The sequence below is a fragment of the Anolis sagrei genome, chromosome 2 (genome assembly GCF_037176765.1).
Source record: "Anolis sagrei isolate rAnoSag1 chromosome 2, rAnoSag1.mat, whole genome shotgun sequence".
Classification (NCBI taxonomy): Eukaryota; Metazoa; Chordata; class Lepidosauria; order Squamata; family Dactyloidae; genus Anolis; species Anolis sagrei.
Genome location: NC_090022.1, coordinates 8,458,254 through 8,482,288, shown reverse-complemented (window position 1 = coordinate 8,482,288; position 24,035 = coordinate 8,458,254). Strand labels below are relative to the sequence as shown.

At 45.8% G+C, this 24,035-nt stretch overlaps 1 protein-coding gene across 2 annotated transcripts in view; it reads right to left on the bottom strand.

Annotated features, from left to right (window-relative positions):
• Positions 1–2,657: 2,657 nt before the first annotated feature.
• The window catches only part of LOC132765787 (zinc finger protein 160-like), a 39,153-nt gene continuing 17,775 nt past the window's right edge, over positions 2,658–24,035 (bottom strand). Inside the window, exons 1-4 of one of the 2 annotated variants that reach the window (XM_067465139.1) lie at positions 10,939–10,968; positions 9,793–9,858; positions 8,501–8,627; positions 2,658–4,895 (exon numbers count right to left, since the gene is read on the bottom strand). In XM_067465139.1, the coding sequence (XP_067321240.1) occupies positions 3,229–4,895; positions 8,501–8,627; positions 9,793–9,807 (1,809 nt within the window). In that variant the 5' untranslated portion in view covers positions 9,808–9,858; positions 10,939–10,968 and the 3' untranslated portion in view covers positions 2,658–3,228. Of the gene's footprint in view, positions 4,896–8,500; positions 8,628–9,792; positions 9,859–10,938; positions 10,969–22,512; positions 23,926–24,035 lie in introns of those variants that run through there. The other variant, XM_067465140.1, reaches the window with a different exon arrangement.

Here is a 24,035-nt window from a genome sequence, read left to right as displayed (position 1 = left end):
TCACAGTCAGGAAGTTCTTCCTCATGTTCAGATGGAATCTCCTTTCTCGTAGTTTGAAGCCATTGTTCCGCATCCTAGTCTCCAAGGAAGCAGAAAACAAGCTTGCTCCCTCCTCCCTGTGGCTTCCTCTCGCATATTTATACATGGCTATCAGTCCTCCCTGCCTCCCTCCCTCCACCCTTGAAGGGCTTTTCCTTCCTTCCTTCCTTCCTTCCTTCCTTCCTTTCACTTTATTTTAAGTTTATAAAGATTTAAAATAGTGTATACCTACTAAAATAAGGTATAAATATTAAAATAAATAGAGTGTCCCTACTTTGCGGTTTTTCACTTATTGCGGGAGGTCCTGGAACGTAACCCCCACGATAAGGGAGGGAACACTGTACATGGACATCAACGGGGACAAATGCAAGATACTCTACTTAACGAAATGCAAAGATACAGAATGGGGGACGAGGCCTGGCTCGAGAGCAGTACGTGTGAAAAAGGTCTTGGAGTCCTTGTGGACAATAAGTTAAACATGAACCAACAATATCATGTGGCGGCAAACAAAAAAAAAAAAGCCAATGGGATTTTGGCCTGCATCAATAGGAGCCTAGTGTCTAGATCTAGGGAAGTCATGCTACCCCTCTATTCCGCCTTGGTTAGACCACACCTGGTATATTGTGTCCAATTCTGGGCACCACAATTCCAGAGAGATATTGACAAGCTGGAATGTGTCCAGAGGAGGGCGACTAAAATGATCAAGGGTCTGGAGAACAAGCCCTATGAGGAGCGGCTTAAGGAGCTGGGCATGTTTAGCCTGAAGAAGAGAAGGCTGAGAGGAGATATGATAGCCATGTATACATATGTGAGAGGATGTCACAGGGAGGAGGGAGCAAGCTTGTTTTCTGCTTCCTTGGAGACTAGGACGCAGTGGAACAATGGCTTCAAACTACAAGAGAGGAGATTCCATCTGAACATGAGGAAGAACTTCCTGACTGTGAGAGCCGTTCAGCAGTGGAACCCCCTGCCCCGGAGTGTGGGGAAAGCTCCTTCTTTGGAAGCTTTTAAACAGAGGCTGGATGGCCATCTGTCAGGGGTGATTTGAATGCAATATTCCTGCTTCTTGGCAGAATGGGGTTGGACTGGATGGCCCAGGAGGTCTCTTCCAACTCCAGGATTCTATGATTCTGTCTCACTTACTGCTTTCTGCTGCTCCAAAGAAGAGGGCCTCAACTTAGACATTCAAAGGACAAGAACGTGGATTCTACCAAATCTTAGATTACCTGTCCAGACTGACTGTCTGAACCTATCTCCTTCTATGAACCATGACAAAGCTTAAGATCATCAGGATGGAACTGAGATTATTATTATTAATTTATTTACTTTATTTCTATCCCGCCCATTTCAGCCTGAAGGCGACTCAGGGCGGTATACACAGTCGGCACAATTCGATGCCGAAAACAAAATACATCCATTAATAAAGCAAAAACATCCAGTGTAAATTAAACATAAACGACAGTGCATAATAAACAATTTAAAAAGAAACTATGTCCTCTCGTTCAAATCTTCATCCGTTACATTGTCTTGGCCATTCCTGGGTCAATTTCCAACTCTAGTTTGTCTGTTTACTTCAGGGTTCCGAATGCTTGCTCAAAGAGCCAAGTTTTGACTCTTTTTTGGAAAGTCAGGAGGGAGGGGGCTGATCTAATATCCCTAGAGAGGGAGTTTCACAGCCGGGGGGCCACCACAGAGAAGGCCTTGTCTCTTGTCCCCGCCAGACGTGCCTGCAAAGCAGGCGGGATTAAGAGCAGGGCCTCTCCAGATGATCTTAAGATCCTGAGGAGTTCGTAGGGAGAGATGCGTTCAGATAGATAGACTGGGCCAGAACCGTTTAGGGCTTTATAGGCTAAAGCCAGCACTTTCAACTGAGCCCGGTAGCAGACTGGCAGCCAGTGGAGCTGATTCAACAGAGGAGTTGTATGCTCCCCGAGCGTGTTAGCAACCTCGCTGCCGCACGCTGGACCATTTGAAGCTTCCGGGCCGTCTTCAAAGGCAACCCCACGTACAGCGCGTTGCAGTAATCTATACGGGATGTAACCAGAGCGTGGACTACCGTGACCAAGTCAGACTTCCCAAGGTACGGGCGCAGCTGGTGCACAAGTTTTAATTGTGCAAATGCTCCCCTGGTCATCGCCGAAACCTGGAGATCCAGACTCAGCGATGAGTCCAGGATCACACCCAAGCTGCGAACCTGCGTCTTCAGGGGGCGTGTAACCACGTCTAACACAGGCTGTAACCCTATGCCCTGTTCGGCCTTTCGACTGACCAGGAGTACCAACTGAGGTTATAGTGGATATGGAGGTGAGAGCTGGAGGGGCAGAGCAGGTGGGGAAAGGGGCCGAGGGAGCAGAGTCCGGCTTCTCCCTCACATCAGTCCCGTCTTGGAAGGAAGGCAGGATGTACCTTTAATCTCTCCATCAGTCCCCAGGTGAGTGACACCAAGAGGCAATGCTCTCACCTGTTCTAAGACAACAACAAGACTCGTGTTTTTCAATGTAATGTGGATTCAAAGGGTGTGTGCCAGGAGCAGGGAAAACAGCCAGTAAATGCGAGCCAGAGATACGATTTGCACATCAAGGGAAATAACCGCGCAAGCATCTTTTCCTTTGGTTTGGCCTCAACAGAAGCAATGTGGTTTATTTTTAAAATAAGTGACATGACAATCATATTTCACCCTCTGAAGGATTGTCACCGGGAGCTTGATTTCTGAGCCTCCAGAGAAGAGGACCTCACCATAAGAATTCAAAGGACAAGAAAGTGGACTTTACCAAATCTTAGGCAGAACTTCTCAAATGGTCCTGTTTGAAAATTTATGTTTCCCCACAAAGGCTGAGAAGAGGAAAGCCAGTCCAGTCCCATGGTGATGCCCGTGACCATAGAAGCAAAAGAGCAACAGTCTCACGTCAAACAAAGCAAAACATCCAAACACAGTTTGAAACCAAGAAGGGAAGTGTCTAAAAAATCAGCCCAAAGTCAAGCCAAGTGCTACATGAAGCCAAGGGAATCACACATGTTCATTGGAAAATATTGAATGTATAGTCTATAGGGCCAGAATGTCCAAATCTGCAATTTTCCTGTTGCTGTTCTTTTTTTTCTTTTTCTTTTTACTTTTGTCCCAGCTCTTTGGATGGTTTTTCTGCTCTATGAATTCTCTGGTGACTTGCCAGATATGAACTCCTGGCATTGCTATGGCTTATCTCTTGTGTGGAGTCTTTTGTGGCTCACCAAGTTTGAACTGTGAGCAAAACATTTCCCACATTCATGGCATGTGTATGGCTTCTCTTCTGTATGGAGTCTATTGTGGCTCACCAAGAGTGACCTGGAAGCAAAACATTTCCCACATTCATAGCATTTGTATGGCTCCTCTCCTGTGTGGACTCTTTTGTGGCTCACCAAGTGTGAACTCTGAGCAAAATATTTCCCACATTCATAGCATTTGTATGGCTTCTCTCCTGTGTGGACTCTTTTGTGCCTCACCAAGTGTGAACTGGAAGCAAAACATTTCCCACATTCATAGCATTTGTATGGCTCCTCTCCTGTGTGGACTCTTTTGTGGCTCACCAAGTGTGAACTCTGAGCAAAATATTTCCCACATTCATAGCATTTGTATGGCTTCTCTCCTGTGTGGACTCTTTTGTGCCTCACCAAGTGTGAACTGGAAGCAAAACATTTCCCACATTCATGGCATTTGTATGGCTTCTCTCTTGTGTGGACTCTTTTGTGGCTCACCAAGTGTGAACTCTGAGCAAAACATTTCCCACATTCATGGCATTTGTATGGCTTCTCTCCTGTATGGACTCTTTTGTGCCTCACCAAGTATGAACTGGAAGCAAAACATTTCCCACATTCATGGCATTTGTATGGCTTCTCTCCTGTGTGGACTCTTTTATGGCTCACCAAGTCTGAACTCTGACCAAAACATTTCCCACATTCATAGCATTTGTACGGCTTCTCTTCTGTGTGGATTCTTTTGTGGCTCACCAAGGTTGAACTTTTAGTGAAACATTTCCCACATTCATAGCATTTGTATGGCTTCTCTCCTGTGTGGACTCTTTTGTGGCTCACCAAGGCTGAAGTCACAGCAAAACATTTCCCACATTCATAGCATTTGTATGGCTTCTCTCCTGTATGGACTCTTGTGTGGCTCACCAAGGCTGAAGTCACAGCAAAACATTTCCCACATTCATAGCATTTGTATGGCTTCTCTCCTGTGTGGACTCTTTTGTGGCTCACCAAGTGTGAATTCATAGAAAAACATTTCCCACATTCATAGCATTTGTATGGCTTCTCTCCTGTATGGACTCTTGTGTGGCTCACCAAGGCTGAAGTCACAGCAAAACATTTCCCACATTCATGGCATTTGTATGGCTTCTCTCCTCTGTGGACTCTTTTGTGGCTCACCAAGTCTGAACTGGAAGCAAAACATTTCCCACATTCATAGCATTTGTATGGCTTCTCTCCTGTATGGACTCTTTTGTGGGTCACCAAGGCTGAACTGGAAGCAAAACATTTCCCACATGCATAGCATTTGTATGGCTTCTCTCCTGTATGGACTCTTTTGTGGCTCACTAAGGCAGAACTGTCTGCAAAACATGTCCCACACTCTTGGCACTGGTGTGGCTCCTCTCCTGTGTGGAGTGTTTTGTGCCTCACCAAGTTTGAACTCTGACCAAAACATTTCCTATACTCATGGCATTGGTATTGCTTCTCTCCATATAGATTGCATTTGTAAGGCCTTTCTCTGGCAGTACTTCCGTCTTCACTGTGGGCTTGCTGGTGTCTAGGAAGGTCCTCATTGTGCCCAAAATGCTTACTGTGTTTGGTGTATACATTGCTCTTCTTCCAGTTATCTGCTGTGAAGAAGAAGGACAGAAACAATCATTCCTCAGCATGAGTGATAAGTGGTCTAAGATATAAACTGTGTCCTCTCCCCACCTCTTGTGCAGTAAGGATTGACACTGTTTGACTGCCTGGAGCCTCTAAAGGTGAGCTGAGTAATATATGTTCCAGAGTATACCTGTTGCTCAGCCAGGTATGGTTTTTTTTAATCTGACTCCTTCTGCCTTTTCCCTTCACATTCAAATCCTTGCCTTTTTCTCTAACTAAACCTTTACCTTGCTACCACCCATTTCACAAACATTCCCTTCTTTTTCTTTCTCTCCCCCAACCTCCAGTTCTCTCTCCTCATGTGACTGTAAACAAAAAACCCGAGCCTCAACCATTCACAAGCACAGAACATAGAACACATTATGTTGCAGGTCACCATCTTGCAAATGGCTGAGGCTAAGGACAGTTTGTGTGTTGGGAGAGGCAGCATACAAAGAGGGCCTGGCTTTCAGACATGCAGAGGCTAGATTGCCTGGCTGGGAGGAAAACAAGGCTGAACATGTCTGCAAAACATGTCCCACACTCTTGGTGTGTATGTGTGTGTGTGTGCCTGATCTGCGGTGATCACTCTTGAGAGGTTTTCCAGAGAGCCCCCTTACTGCCAAGGAATACACTTGGACATGACTCCAGTTATGGAAGTCTTCCTGGTACCAAACATGCCCCCACCCCTGCCCAAAAATGATAGCTTATAATCAAGACATTCATAGTTTTGCCAAGGACACCAGGCTGGAATGATATAACAAGAGTTAAAGTCAGACCAATCTGGAGAAGGACTCTCAGACAATGGGATCCCAAAGCCTTTTGTCTGAGGCTAGCAAAAGGGGAACTGCCAACTGCACAATATTTTATAACCTTACCCTTATTACCCTTATTGAAATCACATATTTTCTGCCCATCCTTGCTTTTCTGTATGATCTTTGACTCACCTTTGCTGATACTGGACAAAAACATATCCTACCAAAATACACCCACATATAGTCTCTTCACATCTCTTCCCCCTAAGGCTTTTCCGTGGCCCCACATGGCAACTATGTTTGTGTGCCCTTTCTTTCTTGTGCGTGTCGCCTCAAAGTGGTGCCCCATGGTGCCCGCACCCCGGAAAGTCCCTCATGTGTCACCCCTGTGACCCAGGCCAGCATCAGGCCAATTTGGTTGTTTTTATGAATTGGACTGCCATTTTATGAATGAACCTCATGTTTTATGAATGGACTTCAGCTGCTCTTGCTTCTATGGACTTTTGTCAACTTTTATGAGCTTTTATGAACTCTGGGTGACTAGGATGGATCTTTCCTCAACCCTGCATGTACCGCTTTCCCACATGTATATGCCCCTAATTCCCATTTATAATATGTATGTATGTTTAAAGCAATGGCATTCCCCGTAGTAACCATCAGATGTGAGAGCTGGACCTTAGGGAAGGTTGAGCCAAGGAAGATAGATGCTTTTGAACTGTGGTGTTGGAGGAAAGTTCTGAGAGTGCCTTGGACTGCGAGAAGATCCAACCATCCTTTAGGAAATTAATCCCGGCTGCTCATTGGAGGGAAGGATATGGGAGGCCAAGATTAAGTACTTTGGCCACATCATGAGAAGAAAGGAAAGCTTAGAAAAGACAAGTATGCTGAGGAAAGTGAAAGGAAAAAGGAAGAGGGGCCGACCAAGAGCAAGATGGATGGATGGCATCCTTGAAGTGACTGGCTTGACTCTGAAGGAGCTGGGGGAGGTGACGGCCGACAGGGAGCTCTGGCGTGTGATGGTCCATGAGGTCACAAAGAGTCAGAAGTGACTGAACGAATGAACAACAACAACATGTATGTTTATATAAGAATATTGAGCAGGGTGACCTCCTCATGAACTATGCCCAGCAACTCAAGGCCCAAGTATTGCAAGACGTCCTTGGCCAATTATCCCTTAACCATGGGCTTGGCAGAAACCCATTAGCATGTACAATAAGCAAATAGCCCCTTTTTCTCGACATCAGAGGGTCTTTGACCAGACCATGTAGGGCATGGGGCCCATGGACATATCACATACTTGACACAAAGGACACTTCCCCAACTGAGAGGGAAAGGGGATTGTCGCCGCTTCACCTTCATTGTGACATTCCGCATCATCTATCGGACAGATGGCAAGATATTTAACCTCAGCAGACTGAAAGCCAAAACCAAGGTTACAACAACATCTGTTATAGAACACCAGTATGCTGGTGACAACGTTGTCTGTGCGCAATCAGAAGAAGACCTACAAGCCACTCGACACACCTTTGCAGAAGCACACGAGAACTTTGGCCTGTCACTGAACATCGAGAAAACCAAAGTCCTCTTCCAGCAGTCACCAGCCAATCCCTCTCCCATGCCAGAAATACTAATTAATGGTGTAACATTAAAAAATGTTGACCATTTCCGCTACCTTGGCAGTCACCTCTTCACAAAAGTCAACACTGACACCAAAATACAACACCGCCTGAGCTGTGCAAGTGCAGCATTTTTCCAAATGAAGCAGAGAGTGTTTGAGGATCGGGACATCCATAGGAAGACCAAGGTGCTTGTTTATAAAACTATTGTCCTCCCAACCCTGCTATATGCCTGTGAAAAGTAGACTGTCTACAGATGTCACACGCAACTCCTGGAACGATTCCATCAGCGTCGCCTCCGAAAAATCTCCTGGCAAGATAGGCGGACAAATGTCAGCATGCTGGAAGAAGCAAAGACCACCAGCACTGAAGTGATGGTCTTCCGCCATCAGCTCCGCCGGACCGGCCACGTTGTCCAAATGCCCGACCACTGTCAATATTGCAGGACTTTGTGACAATAGATCTGGCTCTTCGGGGCCAGACAAAGATGTTGATTCAGAAACTCAGGACAATAGTCAGGATCAAGACTGGAAGGCTCAAGCTATCTGCCTTGATCACCTATCATATGGGTGTGGAAAGGGCCATTCATAATTCTATCCTTACACATCCGTTCATTGTTTTCTCTTCTGCCCGCCTCCCTTTCGCTCATTGGCTGAGCGGCCAAAGCGAGGCTTGCGCTCTGGTTGGAGGAGGCACCTCCTCCCCCGGTTGCTCCGTTGGCCCACTGACATCACAGCCAATCACAGCGAAGTGGGTTGAAGTGGTGGGCGCAAGGAAAGTTGAATGGAAAACTATATATTTCTATATTTTTCTACCCAAAAAACATGGCGGTTTCTTCAGAAAATTAATGCAGCCGTCATCATTTTCCAGCTGGAACGGAAATAAATACGTTGGTGACTTCTGCTTCAACTTGGTGATGTTTATTCTGGAATACTGGCTTCTTCTTCTCACCAGGCTAAACCCACAGTGGCTTGGATCTCACTATCCACAGCCATTTTAAAATGCTTGACAACATTCCCACTGGAATCCGAATTGGTGCTAAGAGTGCTGTTGCTCAGGCACCAAGTCAATATTGCTCTGATGTCATCTATTTCTAACATACGCCCCGCCTTGAGAACTCTCGGAGATCGGCATGATTTAGGATTCTGCTCCCACCAGGAAGCTGCTAATTGGGATGCTGCACTTTTGCAATAGAAATTCCCACCAGTGAGGGAGCCTTACCAAGAGAGTCCACCATCCCACGAACCTCCTCCATTACTTGCGTGTGCAAGACTTTCTGATCAGGGCTCAGGAGAACCCACTCCTCCGGGCAGAAACGGACAGCCACGTCCTCAAAGGTGATTGGGCCCTGGTGGGAAAAGAAAACAAATCCTTCTCACATAAGGGAAATCAAGAAAAAGAATTACAAGAAACGCTCTGAAGCTGGTTTACATTCCTGTTGGTTGTTTGAAAGGGAAAGGCCAAAGGCCTCCATGCTGCGGTTGAAAGCTTTGTACAGACATCTGGTTGATCACAATTAAGAACCATTTCTTAATTGATGGGTAGAATCAGAAATGGAGTCTGGACATGTTCCAGCTTTTATTGTGTTGCCCAGAACTGGACTCAGTGATATTCCAGGTAGGGCCTCACCAAAGCAGAAAGAAACTCATAGTGACTTCCCTTAATGTAGAGACTACATTCCTTCGGACGCAGCCCAAAATCCCATAGGTTTCTAAGCTGGTGCATCACATTGTTAGCTTGGTCAGATCTGTTTTTGACTTCTCTGCCAAGGTCGCTCTAGTCTCCATCTCACTTGCTTCATCTCCACCAACGCCTTGCAAAACCAAGGGGCTGCTTTGTCTCTGCTCCATGAGAGGGGACCTTCAGGAGTGATTCTGTCCACCGCCCCGGCCAGTTCCCCATTCCAGAGGTCAGCCAGAGCTTCAACCAAATTGCCTGATAAGGTGACAGGAAAGTCTCCAAGAGCTGTCAGGAATCCATCCGGATCCATAAGCCTCCTGGGACGGACCATCTTAATCAGTCTCCCACCCCTGCAGAGGTTTGGAGACCCAGCAAGTCTAAACCCGACCAGGTAGTGATTGGTCCATGACAACAGAACTGTGGCCAGCTCCTCCACACCACCATCGCCACCATCACATGAAGTCCCAACCTCTCTGGCAAGCCTGAGCTCATTTTCTGCTTTAGTTTGTGAGGCCTTTTCCTACCTTATGCTGGTTAGTCATTTGAATCCTCCTTTGGGGATTCCCGCCCCCCATCCTTCCATTTCTTGGACACATCCCTTTTAAATCTTAACTCAGCTGGAAGGTCTTTAGACATTTATTCTTGGTTTCTTAAGATTTCTCTAATTTATTTTCCTCCTCGTTGCCACTGTCTGCAATCGTGCCTTCAGTATCTCACTTTGAAGAAACCTCCATTCAATCTTTTCTGTTTCAAGAGATGTTTGAGGATGAAGCCTGGAAGAAATGATCGCCAGGTAGCTCCCTTCTTCCTCTCCCAGGAATCCTTCTGCTTACCTGACTCACTTCCATCACAAAGCGGAAGAAACAACTATGGGTTTGCCAACAATCTCATTCCAGCCCCTGGGAGAGAGAGAGAGAGAGAGAGAGAAAGGGGTGGAAAGTCAATCACATGAACATGTCTCAGAGGTTGCAACTAGGGCATAGGGTTACAGCCTGTGTTGGATGGGGTTATACTCCCCCTGAAGACACAGGTTCGCAGCTTGGGTGTGATCCTGGACTCATCTCTGAGCCTGGAACCCCAGGTCTCGGCGGTGACCAGGGGAGCATTTGCACAGTTAAAACTTGTGCGCCAGCTGCACCCGTACCTTGGGAAGTCTGACTTGGCCACAGTAGTTCACGCTCTGGTTACATCCCGTATAGACTACTGCAATGCTCTCTATGTGGGGTTGCCTTTGAAGATGGTCTGGAAGCTTCAACTAGTCCAACGAACGGCAGCCAGGTTGTTAACAGGAGCGGCGCTCAGGGAGCATACAACCCCCTTGTTGCGCCAGCTCCACTGGCTGCCAGTTTGCTACCAGGACCAATTCAAAGTTCTGGCTTTGGCCTATAAAGCCCTAAACAGTTCTGGCCCAACTCACCTGTCCGAACGTATCTCCCCTTACGAACCACTGAGGACTTTAAGATCATCTGGGGAGGCCCTGCTCTCGGTCCCGCCTTCGTCACAAGCACGTTTGGCGGGGACAAGAGACAGGGCCTTCTCAGTGGTGCCCCTCGGCTATGGAATGCCCTCCCTGGGGAGATCAGATCTGCTCTCTCCCTCTTGGCGTTTTGGAGGCAAGATAATACGTGGCTATTTGAGCAAGCGTTTACAAATACAGAGTAGCTAAGATAGGAAATGACAATGGAATTGGACAATGCTTGAGAATAATGAGAGGCTGGTGATGTTTATATTGTTTTTGTGATGTCTTATACTGTTTAATGTTTTTTTTCTATATTATGTTTTATGTATATTGATTTGTTGGACACTGCCTTGAGTCGCCAATTGGCTGAGAAAGGCAGTATACAAATACAGTAAATAAATAAATAAATAAACTACTTCTAAGAAAACACAGTCAATCTTTTCTGTTTCAAGAGATATTTGATGATTGAGCCTGGAAGAAATGACCCCCTTCCTCCCCTCCCAGGAATCCTTCTGCTTACCTGATTCACTTCCACTCCACCACAAAGCGGAAGAAATGACTGGAGATTTGGCCACAACATCATTCCAGCCTCTGGGAGAGAGAGAACAAGGTGAGGAAAACTGATCACATAAACATGTCTCAGAGTGACAGCCACAGTCCTAAAAAGAAACCTATGAGGAAACGACCCTATGGACACAGGAGCATTCTCCAGCCCAGGAATATGTCACATTTTGGAGTTTAGGGCTTCTTTTCTCAACCTGTGCTGTGAATAAGTTGGATTGGAACTAGTCCCGGACTTGGTATTGCAATTGACTAAAGCTCTTCTTTGTTGTCTGTTTGTCTTCCAGCTCAGTTTCAGGCTCATCTGAGCTTCGGGTCCTACCTGGGAAGATATTGAAGGGCTGATTTTTCAGTCCCACGCAACAGTATGCAAATGTAGAAGTATTGCCAGAAAGAAAACTGCAAATGACACTGAAACTACACATTTTGCAACGGAATGCCTACCTATCTACTCATCTTTTTTTTAAAAGGTGATGATGATGATCATGATGATGATCATGATGATCATGATGATGATTATTATTATGAGGACAAAAATGGAGAGGCTGTCCTCTCCTGGTCTGAACTGCACAAACTATCACTCATTCATGATAGTAAGCTCCCACCATCCTACAACACCGGGAGATGGCACCGAGGTTATAACCCAGACCTCTTATTTGTGAGCGACAGCATTGTACAGCATTGCACTAAATCAGTGGGACCACCAATTCCAAACACACAGCACCGACCAATGGTATGCCAACTGTTCCCAATGATAAGGCCTCAAGAAGTTCGATTTAAATGAAGATTCCACTTCAGAAAGGCAGATTGGCCTAAATTCTCAGACATGTTAGATTTATTTATTTATCGTGTCAGGAGCAACCAGACAGATTGTATTACATTTTTAACAAAACAAACAAACAGACAAAACACAAAGTTTGCAATCTTGGCAATTGATTAAATGTCCTTTGACCAGAATCTGGCCACTTGGAGTGCCTCTGGTGTTGCCGCAAGAAGGTCCCCCCTTGTGCATGTGGCAGGGTTCAGGTTGCATTGCAGCAGGTGGTCAGTGATTTGCTCTTCTCCACACTCGCATGTCGTGGATTTGTGGCCCCATTTCTTAAGATTGGCTCTGCATCTTATGGTCCCCCCTGGGCACACAGAAAACTGGGCTACTTGGAAGGCGCTGAACAGACTGCGTTCTCATTTGGTATCAGCCATTGGTTGAGGTTCTGGGTTTGAGCCTGCCACTTTTGGACTCTTGCTTGCTGGGGTGTTCCAGCGAGTGTCTCTGCAGATCTTAGAAAATTATTTCTAGATTTAAGTCGTTGACGTGCTGGCTGATACCCAAACAGGGGATGAGCTGGAGATGTCACTGCCTTGGTCTTTCACTATTGGCTGCTACTTCCCGGCGGATGTCAGGTGGTGCAATACCGGCTAAGCAGTGTAATTTCTCCAGTGGTGTAGGGCGCGGACACCCCGTGATAATGCGACATGTCTCTTTAAGAGCCACAGCCACTGTTTTAGCGTGGTGAGATGTGTTCCACACTGGGCATGCATACTCAGCAGCAGAGTAGCATAGCGCAAGGACAGATGTCTTCACTGTGTCTGGTTGTGATCCCCAGGTTGTGCCAGTCAGCTTTCGTATGATATTGTTTCTAGCACCCACTTTTTGCTTGATGTGCTTCTTGTAGGTCAGGGCACGTGCTTCTTGTAGGTCTTTGCCTGGCTTCAAGATGGCAATGACTCTTGCCAGAGGCGGCCCTAAGTAATTTTCAATGGTAAGCAAACAGTATTTTGCCCCCCCCCCCCCAACAAATCACTGAGATATATGTTGTTCATTCGTTCAGTCGTCTCCGACTCTTCGTGACCTCATGGACCAGTTCACGCCAGAGCTCCCTGTCGGCCGTCACCACCCCCAGCTCCTTCAAGGTCAGTCCAGTCACTTCAAGGATACCATCCATCCATCGTGCCCTTGGTTGGCCCCTCTTCCTTTTACCTTCCACCTTCCCCAGCATAATTGTCTTCTCTAGGCTTTGCTGTCTCCTCATGATGTGGCCAAAGTACTTCAACTTTTTCTCTAGTATCCTTCCCTCCAGTGAGCAGCCGGGCTTTATTTCCTGGAGGATGGACTGGTTGGATCTTCTCGCAGTCCAAGGCACTCTCAGCACTTTCCTCCAGCACCACAGATCAAAAGCATCTATCTTCCTTCGCTCAGCCTTCCCTAAGGCCCAGCTCTCACATCCATAGGTGACTACAGGGAATACCATGGCTTTGACTAGGCAATGGATCTTTGTCTCTACTCTTTACTATTTTATCGAAATTGGACATTGCTCTCCTCCCAAGAAGTAAGCGTCTTCTGATTTCCTGGCCACAGTCTTGTTGTTGTTCATTCGTTCAGTCGTCTCTGACTCTTCGTGACCTCATGGACCAGTCCACGCCAGAGCTCCCTGTCGGCCGTCACCACCCCCAGCTCCTTCAAGGTCAGTCCAGTCACTTCAAGGATGCCATCCATCCATCTTGCCCTTGGTCGGCCCCTCTTCCTTTTGCCTTCCACTTTCCCCAGCAGAATTGTCTTCTCTAGGCTTTGCTGTCTCCTCATGATGTGGCCAAAACAGTCTGCATCTGCAGTAATCTTTGCACCTAGAAATACAAAGTCTGTCATGGTCTCCACATTTTCTCCCTCTATTTTCCAGTTGTCACATTATCACATTCTCCCTGGATTCAAACCTATGACCTGTCAGTCTTCAATCCTGCTGGCACAAGGGCTTAACCCACTGCACCACCAGGGGTTCCAGGAATAATGATCTGAAGTTGTTCATTCATTCAGTCGTCCCCCATGGACCAGTCCACGCCAGAGCTCCCTGTCGGCCGTCACCACCCCCAGCTCCTTCAAGGTCAGTCCAGTCACTTCAAGGATGCCATCCATCCATCTTGCCCTTGGTCGGCCCCTCTTCCTTTTGCCTTCCATTTTCCCCAGCATCATTGTCTTCTCTAGGCTTTGCTGTCTCCTCATGATGTGGCCAAAGGACTTCAGCTTTGTCTCTAGTCTCCTTCCCTCCAATGAGCAGTCGGGCTTTATTTCCTGGAGGATGGACTGGTTGGATCTTCTCTTGGTCAAAGGCACTCTCAGCATTTTCCTCCAGCACCACAGCTCAAAAGCATCTCTTTTCCTTCGCTCAGCCTTCCCTGAGGTTCAGCTCTCACATCCGTAGGTGACTACAGGGAAGACCATGGCTTTGACTAGGCAATGGATCTTTGTTGCCAGTCTGATGTCTCTACTCTTTACTATTTTATCGAGACTGGACATTGCTCTCCTCCCAAGAAGGAAGCGTCTTCTGATTTCCGGCCACAGTCTGCATCTGCAGTAATCTTTGCACCTAGAAATACAAAGTCTGTCATGGTCTCCACATTTTCTCCCTCTATTTTCCAGTTGTCAATCATTCTTGTTGCCATAATCTTGGTTTTTTTGACGTTTAGCTGCAACCCGGCTTTTGCACTTTCTTCTTTCACCTTGATTAGAAGGCTCCTCAGCTCCTCCTTCCTTTCGGCCATCAGAGTGGTGTCATCTGCGCATATATATATATATATATATACACACACACACACACATATATTTACACTTTTTGAACTGTTAGGCTAACAGAAGCTGGGCCTAACAACAGGAGCTCACTGCAATCCCCGGATCTGAACCACCAACCTTTCAGTCAGCAGGTTCAGCAGCTAAGCGGTTTAACCTGCTGCTCCACCACGGTAGTGTAGAAGGGGCCTAATATAATCCAGTTCAATCTGCTAATCTGGATGATATGGCAGTGCAGAAGGAGTCAGCGAGAGTATATAATCTATCAGTTCTTGTGGGCTTTTTCGGGCTATATGGCCATGTTCTAGAGGCATTTCTCCTGACGTTTCGCCTGCATCTATGGCAAGCTTCCTCAGAGGTGAGGTCTGCTGGAGCTGGGAAAAAGGGGTTTATATATCTGTGGAATGACCAGGGTGAGACAAAAGGCTTTTGTAAGTTGGGCTAGGTGTGAATCTTTCAACTGACCACCTTGATTAGCATACAATGGGCTGACTGTGCCTGGAGCAAACTCTTCTTGAAAGGTGATTAGATGTCCCTGCCTGTTTTTCTCTCTGCTGTTTTTGCTGTTGCAATTTTAGAAATTTTTAATACTGGTAGCCAGATTTTGTTCATTTTCATGGTTTCTTCCTTTCTGTTGAAATTGTCCACGTTTGTGGATTTCAATGGCTTCTCTGTGTAGTCTGACATGGTGGTTGTGAGAGTGGTCCAGCATTTTTGTGTTCTCAAATAAAATGCTGTGTCCAGGTTGGTTCATCAGGTGCTCTGCTATGGCTGATTTCTCTGGTTGGAGTAGTCTGCAGTGCCTTTCATGTTCCTTGATGCGTGTCTGGGCAATGCTGCGTTTGGTGGTCCCTATGTAGACTTGTCCACAGCTGCATGGTATACGGTAGACTCCTGAAGAGGTGAGAGGATCCCTCTTGTCCTTTGCTGAACGGAGCATTTGTTGGATTTTCTTGGTGGGTTTGTAGATTGTTTGTATGTTGTGTTTCCTCATCAGCTTCCCTATGCGGTCAGTGGTTCCCTTGATGTATGGCAGGAACACTTTTCCTCTGGTTCCCATACATCAACTTACAAAAGTCCTTTGCCCCACCCTGGTCATTCCACAGATATATAAACCATTTTTCCTAGTTTCAACAGACCTCACTACCTCTGAGGAAGCTTGCCATAGATGCAGGCGAAACGTCAGGAGAAATGCCTCTAGAACATGGCCATATAGCCCAAAAAAACCCACAAGAACTGAGTGATTCCGGCCATGAAAGCCTTCGACAATACATATAATCTATCGTTAGGAGAGACCTCTGTCTCTGTCTCTCTGGAGCGAAATCCCTCTGGGGCCCCTTCCTTCCACACAGCTGAATAAACCATGTTCGGCTTTGAACTGGGATCTATGGCTGGCTGTGTGGACTCAGGTAACCCAGTCTGTGGGGTTTTCTGCCTTGTGACCCTGAGATCTAGGGCTGTGTGGAAGGAAGGGCCCTTTTGAGAAAGAGAACAGAACTGGGAAGAAGGAAGGGCTCTTGGCTTGCTTCTGGGTCACCTGGGTGGAAGGCCAAAGGCGCAAGGAAAGGCCTCACGCCCAGAAACCAGTCCAGAGAGGCCCGCCAGCTCTGGCCTTGCTCTGGGGACGCTTGCCCCAGGGAAGAAGGGGCCAAGGGAGGCTCCCTGAGTGGGAAGGCCGGGCGACGCGGCCTCCAGCGCCTGAGCCACCACGGCAAGCCCTCTTGGTCGCCTGGCAACGGGGAGGGGGCGTTCTAGGAGTGGGAGGAGCAGAGGAGAAAGGGGGCGGGGCTTAGGGCTCCCTCAGGCCAGGAGAGAGGAGGAGGAGGAGGAGGTCAACAAGGCCCCCCTCTACTGGCACCAGGCTGCTTTGGGGCTATTTAGTTATCATGTCATCAGCAACCATACCATTGTGTTACAATTCTAACAGAACAAAACCAGATCCAGAAGCAACCAGAGGCTTTGGGGATGGGAAAGTTGGAAAGAGGGTGATTTATTTACCCTGTCAGGAACAACCAAACAATTGTGTTGTATTTTAAACAAACAAACAAAACACAAATTTTGCAAACTTGGTAGCTGACTAAGTCATAGAATCATAGAATCCAAGAGTTGGAAGAGACCTCATGGGCCATCCAGTCCAACCCCATTCTGCCAAGAAGCAGGGATATTGCATTCAAATCACCCCTGACAGATGGCCATCCAGCCTCTGTTTCAAATCTTCCAAAGAAGGAGCCTCCACCACACTCCGGGACAGAGAGTTCCACTGCTGAACGGCTCTCACAGTCATAGAATCATAGAATCAAAGAGTTGGAAGAGACCTCATGGGCCATCTAGTCCAACCCCATTCTGCCAAGAAGCAGGAATATTGCATTCAAATCACCCCTAACAGATGGTCATCCAGCCTCTGTTTAAAAGCTTCCAAAGAAGGACCCTCCACCACACTCCGGGGCAGAGAGTTCCACTGCTGAACGGCTCTCACAGTCATAGAATCATAGAATCAAAGAGTTGGAAGAGACCTCATGGGCCATCTAGTCCAACCCCATTCTGCCAAGAAGCAGGAATATTGCATTCAAATCACCCCTAACAGATGGTCATCCAGCCTCTGTTTCAAAGCTTCCAAAGAAGGAGCCTCCACCACACTCCGGGGCAGAGAGTTCCACTGCTGAACGGCTCTCACAGTCATAGAATCATAGAATCAAAGAGTTGGAAGAGACCTCATGGGCCATCTAGTCCAACCCCATTCTGCCAAGAAGCAGGAATGTTGCATTCAAATCACCCCTGGCAGATGGCCATCCAGCCTCTGTTTCAAAGCTTCCAAAGAAGGAGCCTCCACCACACTCCGGGGCAGAGAGTTCCACTGCTGAACGGCTCTCACAGTCAGGAAGTTCTTCCTCATGTTCAGATGGAATCTCCTTTCTTTTAGTTTGAAGCCATTGTTCCATTGCGTCCTAGTCTCCAAGGAAGCAGAAAACAAGCTTGCTCCCTCCTCCTCCCTGTGGCTTCCTCTCACATATTTATACATGGCTATCATATCCCCTCTCAGCCTTCTCTTCTTCAGGATAAACATGCCCAGTTCCTTAAGCCGCTCCTCATAGGGCTTGTTCTCCAGACCTTTTATCATTTTAGTCGCTCTCCTCCACAGAAATGCTGGACCACTCTCACAACCACCATGTCAGACTACACAGAGAAGCCGTTGAAATCCACATACATGTGAACAATTTCAACAGAAAGGAAGAAACCATGAAAATGAACAAAATCTGGCTACCAGTATTAAAAAAAAATTCTAAAATTGCAACAGCAAAAACAGCAGAGAGAAAAACAGGCAGGGACATCTAATAACCTTTCAAGAAGAGTTTGCTCCAGGCACAGTCAGCCCATTGTATGCTAATCAAGGTGGTCAGTTGAAAGATTCACACCTAGCCCAACTTACAAAAGCCTTTTGTCTCACCCTGGTCAGTCCACAGATATGTTGTTGTTGTTCATTCGTTCAGTCGTCTCCAACACTTCATGACTTCATGGACCAGCCCACGCCAGAGCTCCCTGTTGGCCGTCACCACCCCCAGCTCCTTCAAGGTCAGTCCAGTCACTTCAAGGATGCCATCCATCCATCTTGTCCTTGGTCAGCCCCTCTTCCTTTTGCCACTTTCCCCAGCATATATATATTTCCACAGATATATAAACCCCTTTTTCCCCAATTCCAGCAGACCTCACCTCTGAGGATGCTTGCCATAGATGCAGGCGAAACGTCAGAAGAAATGGCTCTAGAACATGGCCATATAGCCCGAAAATGATTCCAGCCATGAAAGCCTTCGACAATACATTATTATTATTATTATTATTATTATTATTATTATTATTATTCAAGGATACCATCCATCCATCTTGCCCTTGGTCGGCCCCTCTTCCTTTTTCCCTCCATTTTCCCAAGCATCATTGTCTTCCAGAGCCCTGAGGATGACCTGGGAAGGAATCCCACTGGAGCATTGCAGCACACCCAAATACCTGGGAGTCACTCTGGACCGTGCTCTGACCTACAAGAAGCACTGCCTGAATATCAAGCAAAAAGTGGGCGCTAGAAACAATATCATACGAAAGCTGACTCGCACAATCTGGGGGTCACAACCAGACACAGTGAAGACATCTGCCCTTGAGCTATGCTACTCTGCTGCTACTCCCCAGCATCATGCCCTGTGTGGAACATATCTCACCACGCTAAAACAGTAAATGTGGCTCTTAATGAGACATGCCGCATTATCACAGTGTGTCTACGCCCTACACCACTGGAGAAACTACACTGTCTAGCCAGTATTGCACCACCTAACATCCGCCAATTGTGAAAGGACCAAGGCAATGACATCTCCAGCTCATCCCGTTTGGTTATCAGGCAGCACATTAACAACTTAAATCAAGAAATAGTTTTCTAAGATCTACAGAGACACTTGCTGGAACACCTCAGCAAGCGAGAGTCCAAAAGTGGCAGGCTCAAACCCAGAACCTCAACCAATGGCTGATACCAAATGAGAGACTCCCCCCCTGGGCACACAGAAGACTGGGCGACTTGGAAGGCGCTGAACAGACTGTGCTCTGGCACCACGAGATGCAGAGCCAACCTTCATAAACGGGGCTACAAAGTGGAATCCTCGACATGCGAGTGCAGAGGAGAGCAAACCACTGACCACCTGCTGCAATGCAACCTGAGCCCTGCTACATGCACAATTGAGGACCTTCTTGCAGCAACACCAGAGGCACTCCAAGTAGCCAGATACTGGTCAAAGGACATTTAATCAACTATCAAGCTAGAAAACTTTGTGTTTTGTTTGTATGTTTGTTAAAAATGCAATACAGCTGTTTGGTTTGCTCCTGACACGATAAATAAATATTGTCTTCTCTAAGCTACAATGTATACTGGTGTAGGTGTTAGTTACTTGGAGGTGAGTAACAATGAACCCACTGGCAATCTTCTAGTCAATGTGTCTAGTTTAGTTATTGCTTGTTTGTTGTTGCTGTTCATTCGTTCAGTTGTTTCCGACTCGTCGTGTCCTCATGGACCAGCCCACGCCAGAGCTCCCTGTCGGCCGTCACCACCCCCAGCTCCTTCAAGGCCAATCCAATCACTTCAAGGATCCCATCCATCTTGCCTTTGGTTGGCCCCTCTTCCTTTTTCCTTCCATTTTCCCCAGCATCATTGTCTTCTCTAAAGCTTTCCTTTCTTCTCATGATGTGGCCAAAGTACTTCATCTTGGCCTCTCATATCCTTCCCTCCAATGAGCAGTCGGGCTTTATTTCCTGAAGTATGGAGCTTAAGCGGCTGAGGGGGAAAAGGAAGGGGCCTGAGGCTGTTATGAATTGTGGGAGTTGAAGTCCAAAACACATTGAGGGCCGAACTTTGCCCATGCCTGAGCTATACTGAAGAATTGATGAAATTTGACACCGCTTTAACTGCCATGGCTCAATGCAAAGAAATCATGGGAGTTGTAGTTTTACAAGTTCTTTAATATTATCAGAAGAGTGCTGGCGAATTACCAAACTACAATTGCTAGGACTCCATGAGCCACGGTAATTAAAATTAAGCGGCTGAGGGGGAAAGGAAAGGGGCTGAGGTTGTTACAAATTTTGGGAGTTGAAGTCCAACAAAAGTTTGCCCGTGCCCGAGTTAGCTCCTGTAACTGTTAGTGATTTACATCTTTTTCCAGTGGCGCAGTGGATTAAAGCCTTATGTGATGGCAGGACTGAAGACCGACAGGTCGCAGGTTCGAATCCGGGGAGAGCGCGGATGAGCTCCCTATGTCGACTCCAGCTCCCCATGCGAGGACATGAGAGAAGCCTCCCACGAGGATGGTAAAACATCAAAACATCTGGGCATCCCCTGGGCAACGTCCTTGCAGACAGCCAATTCTCTCACACCAGAAGTGACTTGCATTTTTTCAAGTCGCTCCTGACACACAGACACACGCACACAAAATAAAATCTTTCCCTGAAACCCAAGCACACAAAACCAGAGCAAAAATATTCCTTTAATATAGCATAAAAACACCTCTGAGTTCTAAACACGTTTTGAAAAAAGCATGTATTTCTTACCCTGAATATACATGATAGAATCATAGAATCATAAAGTTGGAAGAGATCTCATGGGCCATCCAGTCCAACCCCATTCTGCCAAGAAGCCGGAAAATCACATTCAAAGCACTCCCGACAGATGGCCATCCAGTCTGTTTAAAAGCTTCCAAAGAAGGAGCCTCTACCATACCACCAGAAATATTTCCAATCACCAGAATGCATGAATGGATAGCTGTCAACATATTGTAAGTTATGTTTCATTTGATATTTCATAACAGAAAATGTGTGAATATCCCCTAGCTTGACTTGAATTCTGAAGAATTAAATAATTATTCCCCTGCATCAACTGCATGGTGAGAAGTGAAATGGATCTCTTGACATTATTCATTCCCACACTAATAATTCCAGTGTGTGACTTGTAGGGCGACTGTTACGACAATTGGAAGCAGCTATGTGATTATGTGTTTATGTGATTATAATTAACTAGCTGTGCCCTGCCACGCGTTGCTGTGGCCTATAGTAAATGTTATCAAAGTTGAGGTAGATATCTGGACTATTATGAAAGAGAGGTACCTACCTATTCCTTCCCCCTTTTCCTCCCCCTTTCTCTCCTTTCTTCCTTCTCTACCTCTTTCTTTCTTTCCTTCTTTCACTACTTGGTTTCATATGTTTGTACCTTGTGGGTTGTGTTATGGGCATGGGAATTGTGGTTAAGTTTCGTTGGGGGGTTTTTGAGTTTTGTTTTTTTGCCATTTTGAGTGTGTTGTTGTGTTGTTTTTCATTTTGAGTAGATATGTTTGTACCTTGTAGGTTGTGTTATGGGCATGGGAATTTTGGTTAAGTTTCGCTGGGGTTTTTTTGAGTTTTATTCTTTTGCCGTTTTGTGAGTGTGTTGTTGTGTTGTTTTTCATTTTGAGTAGATATGTTTGTACCTTGTGGGTTGTGTTATGGGCATGGGAATTTTGGTTAAGTTTCGTTGGGGTTTTTTTGAGTTTTAGTCTTTTGCCGTTTTGTGAGTGTGTTGTTGTGTTGTTTTTCATTTTGAGTAGATATGTTTGTACCTTGTGGGTTGTGTTATGGGCATGGGAATTTTGGTTAAGTTTCGCTGGGGTTTTTTTGAGTTTTAGTCTTTTGCCGTTTTGTGAGTGTGTTGTTGTGTTGTTTTTCATTTTGAGTAGATATGTTTGTACCTTGTGGGTTGTGTTATGGGCATGGGAATTTTGGTTAAGTTTCGTTGGGGGATTTTTGAGTTTTGTTGTTTTGCCGTTTTGTGAGTGTGTTGTTGTGTTGTTTTTCATTTTGAGTAGATATGTTTGTACCTTGTGGGTTGTGTTATGGGCATGGGAATTTTGGTTAAGTTTCGTTGGGGGATTTTTGAGTTTTGTTGTTTTGCCGTTTTGTGAGTGTGTTGTTCTGTTGTTTTTCATTTTGAGTAGATATGTTTGTACCTTGTGGGTTGTGTTATGGGCATGGGAATTTTGGTTAAGTTTTGTTGGGGGATTTTTGAGTTTTGTTGTTTTGCCGTTTTGTGAGTGTGTTGTTGTGTTGTTTTTCATTTTGAGTAGATATGTTTGTACCTTGTGGGTTGTGTTATGGGCATGGGAATTTTGGTTAAGTTTCGTTGGGGGGTTTTTGAGTTTTGTTTCCTCGTTGGATGCCCCTAACAAATTTATATATATAGATGTTACTGTTTTTAATCTGCTACGTATTTTGATTTTACATTGTTATTATTGATATTGTGGCATCAAATTGCTGCCTGTGTCAGCCGCCCTGAGTTCCCCCTCGGGGGGTGAGAAGGGCGGGGTAGAAATGGTGTAAATAAATAGATAAATTGAGCTATTTTGCAAAACTGAGCTTTTTCCACACTGTAAACAATTTAACAGTTTCTCTCATGTGTGAATAACCGATGGCGAGTGAGGCTGCTCTTAAGATAGAAACATTTCCCACACTCCAGGCATTTAAATGCTTTTACACCTGTGTGGATTGCCTGATGGGAAATGAGGCTTTTCTCCAAACTGAATTTCTTCCCACACTCCAAGCATTTAAATGGCTTCTCCCCTGAATGAGTTACTTGATGATAAATTAAGCTATTCTTCCAAATGAAGCACTTTCCACACTCCAAGCATTTAAATGGTTGCTCTCCTGTGTGAGTTACCTGATGACGAGTGAGGCTGCTCTTAAGAGAGAAACATTTCCCACATTCCAGGCACTTAAATGTTTTTCTACCCATGTGAGTTGCCTGATGAAAATCTAGGCTTTTCTCCCAGTTAAAACTCTTTCCACACTCCAAGCATTTAAATGGTTTGTCCCCTGTGTGAGTTACTTGATGATGAATTAAACTTTTCTTCCAACTAAAAGCCTTGCCACATTCCAAGCATTTAAATGGCTTCTCTCCAGTATGACAGTTTTGATGATTAGTGAGGTTCCTCTTTTGTCTAAAACTCTTCCCACACTCCAAGCATTTAAATGGTTGCTCCCCTGTGTGAGTTGACTGATGAAAAGTCAGGATTGTCTTACGACTGAAGCTTTTTCCACACTCTGAGCATTTGAATGGTTTTTCTCCTGTGTGAGCTGCCTGATGACGAACAAGGTTCGTCTTCTGACTGAAGCTTTTTCCACAGTCTGAGCATTCAAATGGTTTCTCTCCTGTGTGAGTTGCCTGATGACAAATAAGGACTGCCTTCTGCCTGAAGCTCTTTCCACACTCTGAGCATTGAAATGGTTTCTCCCCAGTGTGACATCTTTGATGCGTGTAAAGGTTTCTCTTCTCACTAAAGCTCTTTCCACACTCCAAGCATAGAAATGGCTTCTCCCCTGTATGAACTGCCTGATGAAGAACGAGGTATTCTTTCCGAGTGAAGCTCTTTCCACACTCTGAGCACTGAAATGGTTTCTCTCCTGTGTGAGCTGCCTGATGACGAGCAAGGTTTGTCTTCTGACTGAAGCTCTTTCCACACTCTAAGCACTGAAAAGGTCTTTCTCCTGTGTGAGTTGCCTGGTGACAGACAAGAACTGTCTTCTGAGTGAAACTCTTTCCACACTCCAAGCATTTAAATGGCTTTTCCCCTGTATGAATAGCTTGATGATAGGTGAGGCCTATCTTCTGAGTAAAACTCTTTCCACACTCCAAACACTGAAATGGTCTTTCTCGTGCATGAGCTTCCTGATGGGGAATAAGATTTTCATGACTACTAAGGTTTTTCTTCTGAATGAAGTTCCCTCCAGACAAGTATTCAAAAGGTTTATCTCCTGTGTGAATTGCTTGACGGCAGGGGAGCTTTTCCTTCCAACTGAAAGTCTTTCTATTTTCCAAACATTTAAATGGTGTCGTTTCTATTTACATGGTTTGAGAAGAAGGGAAATAAAAGAAAAGATTATATTAGATTGAAATTCTCCTTGATTGAAGTATTACAAATTATACGAATTACAAGATGCATTTAGTC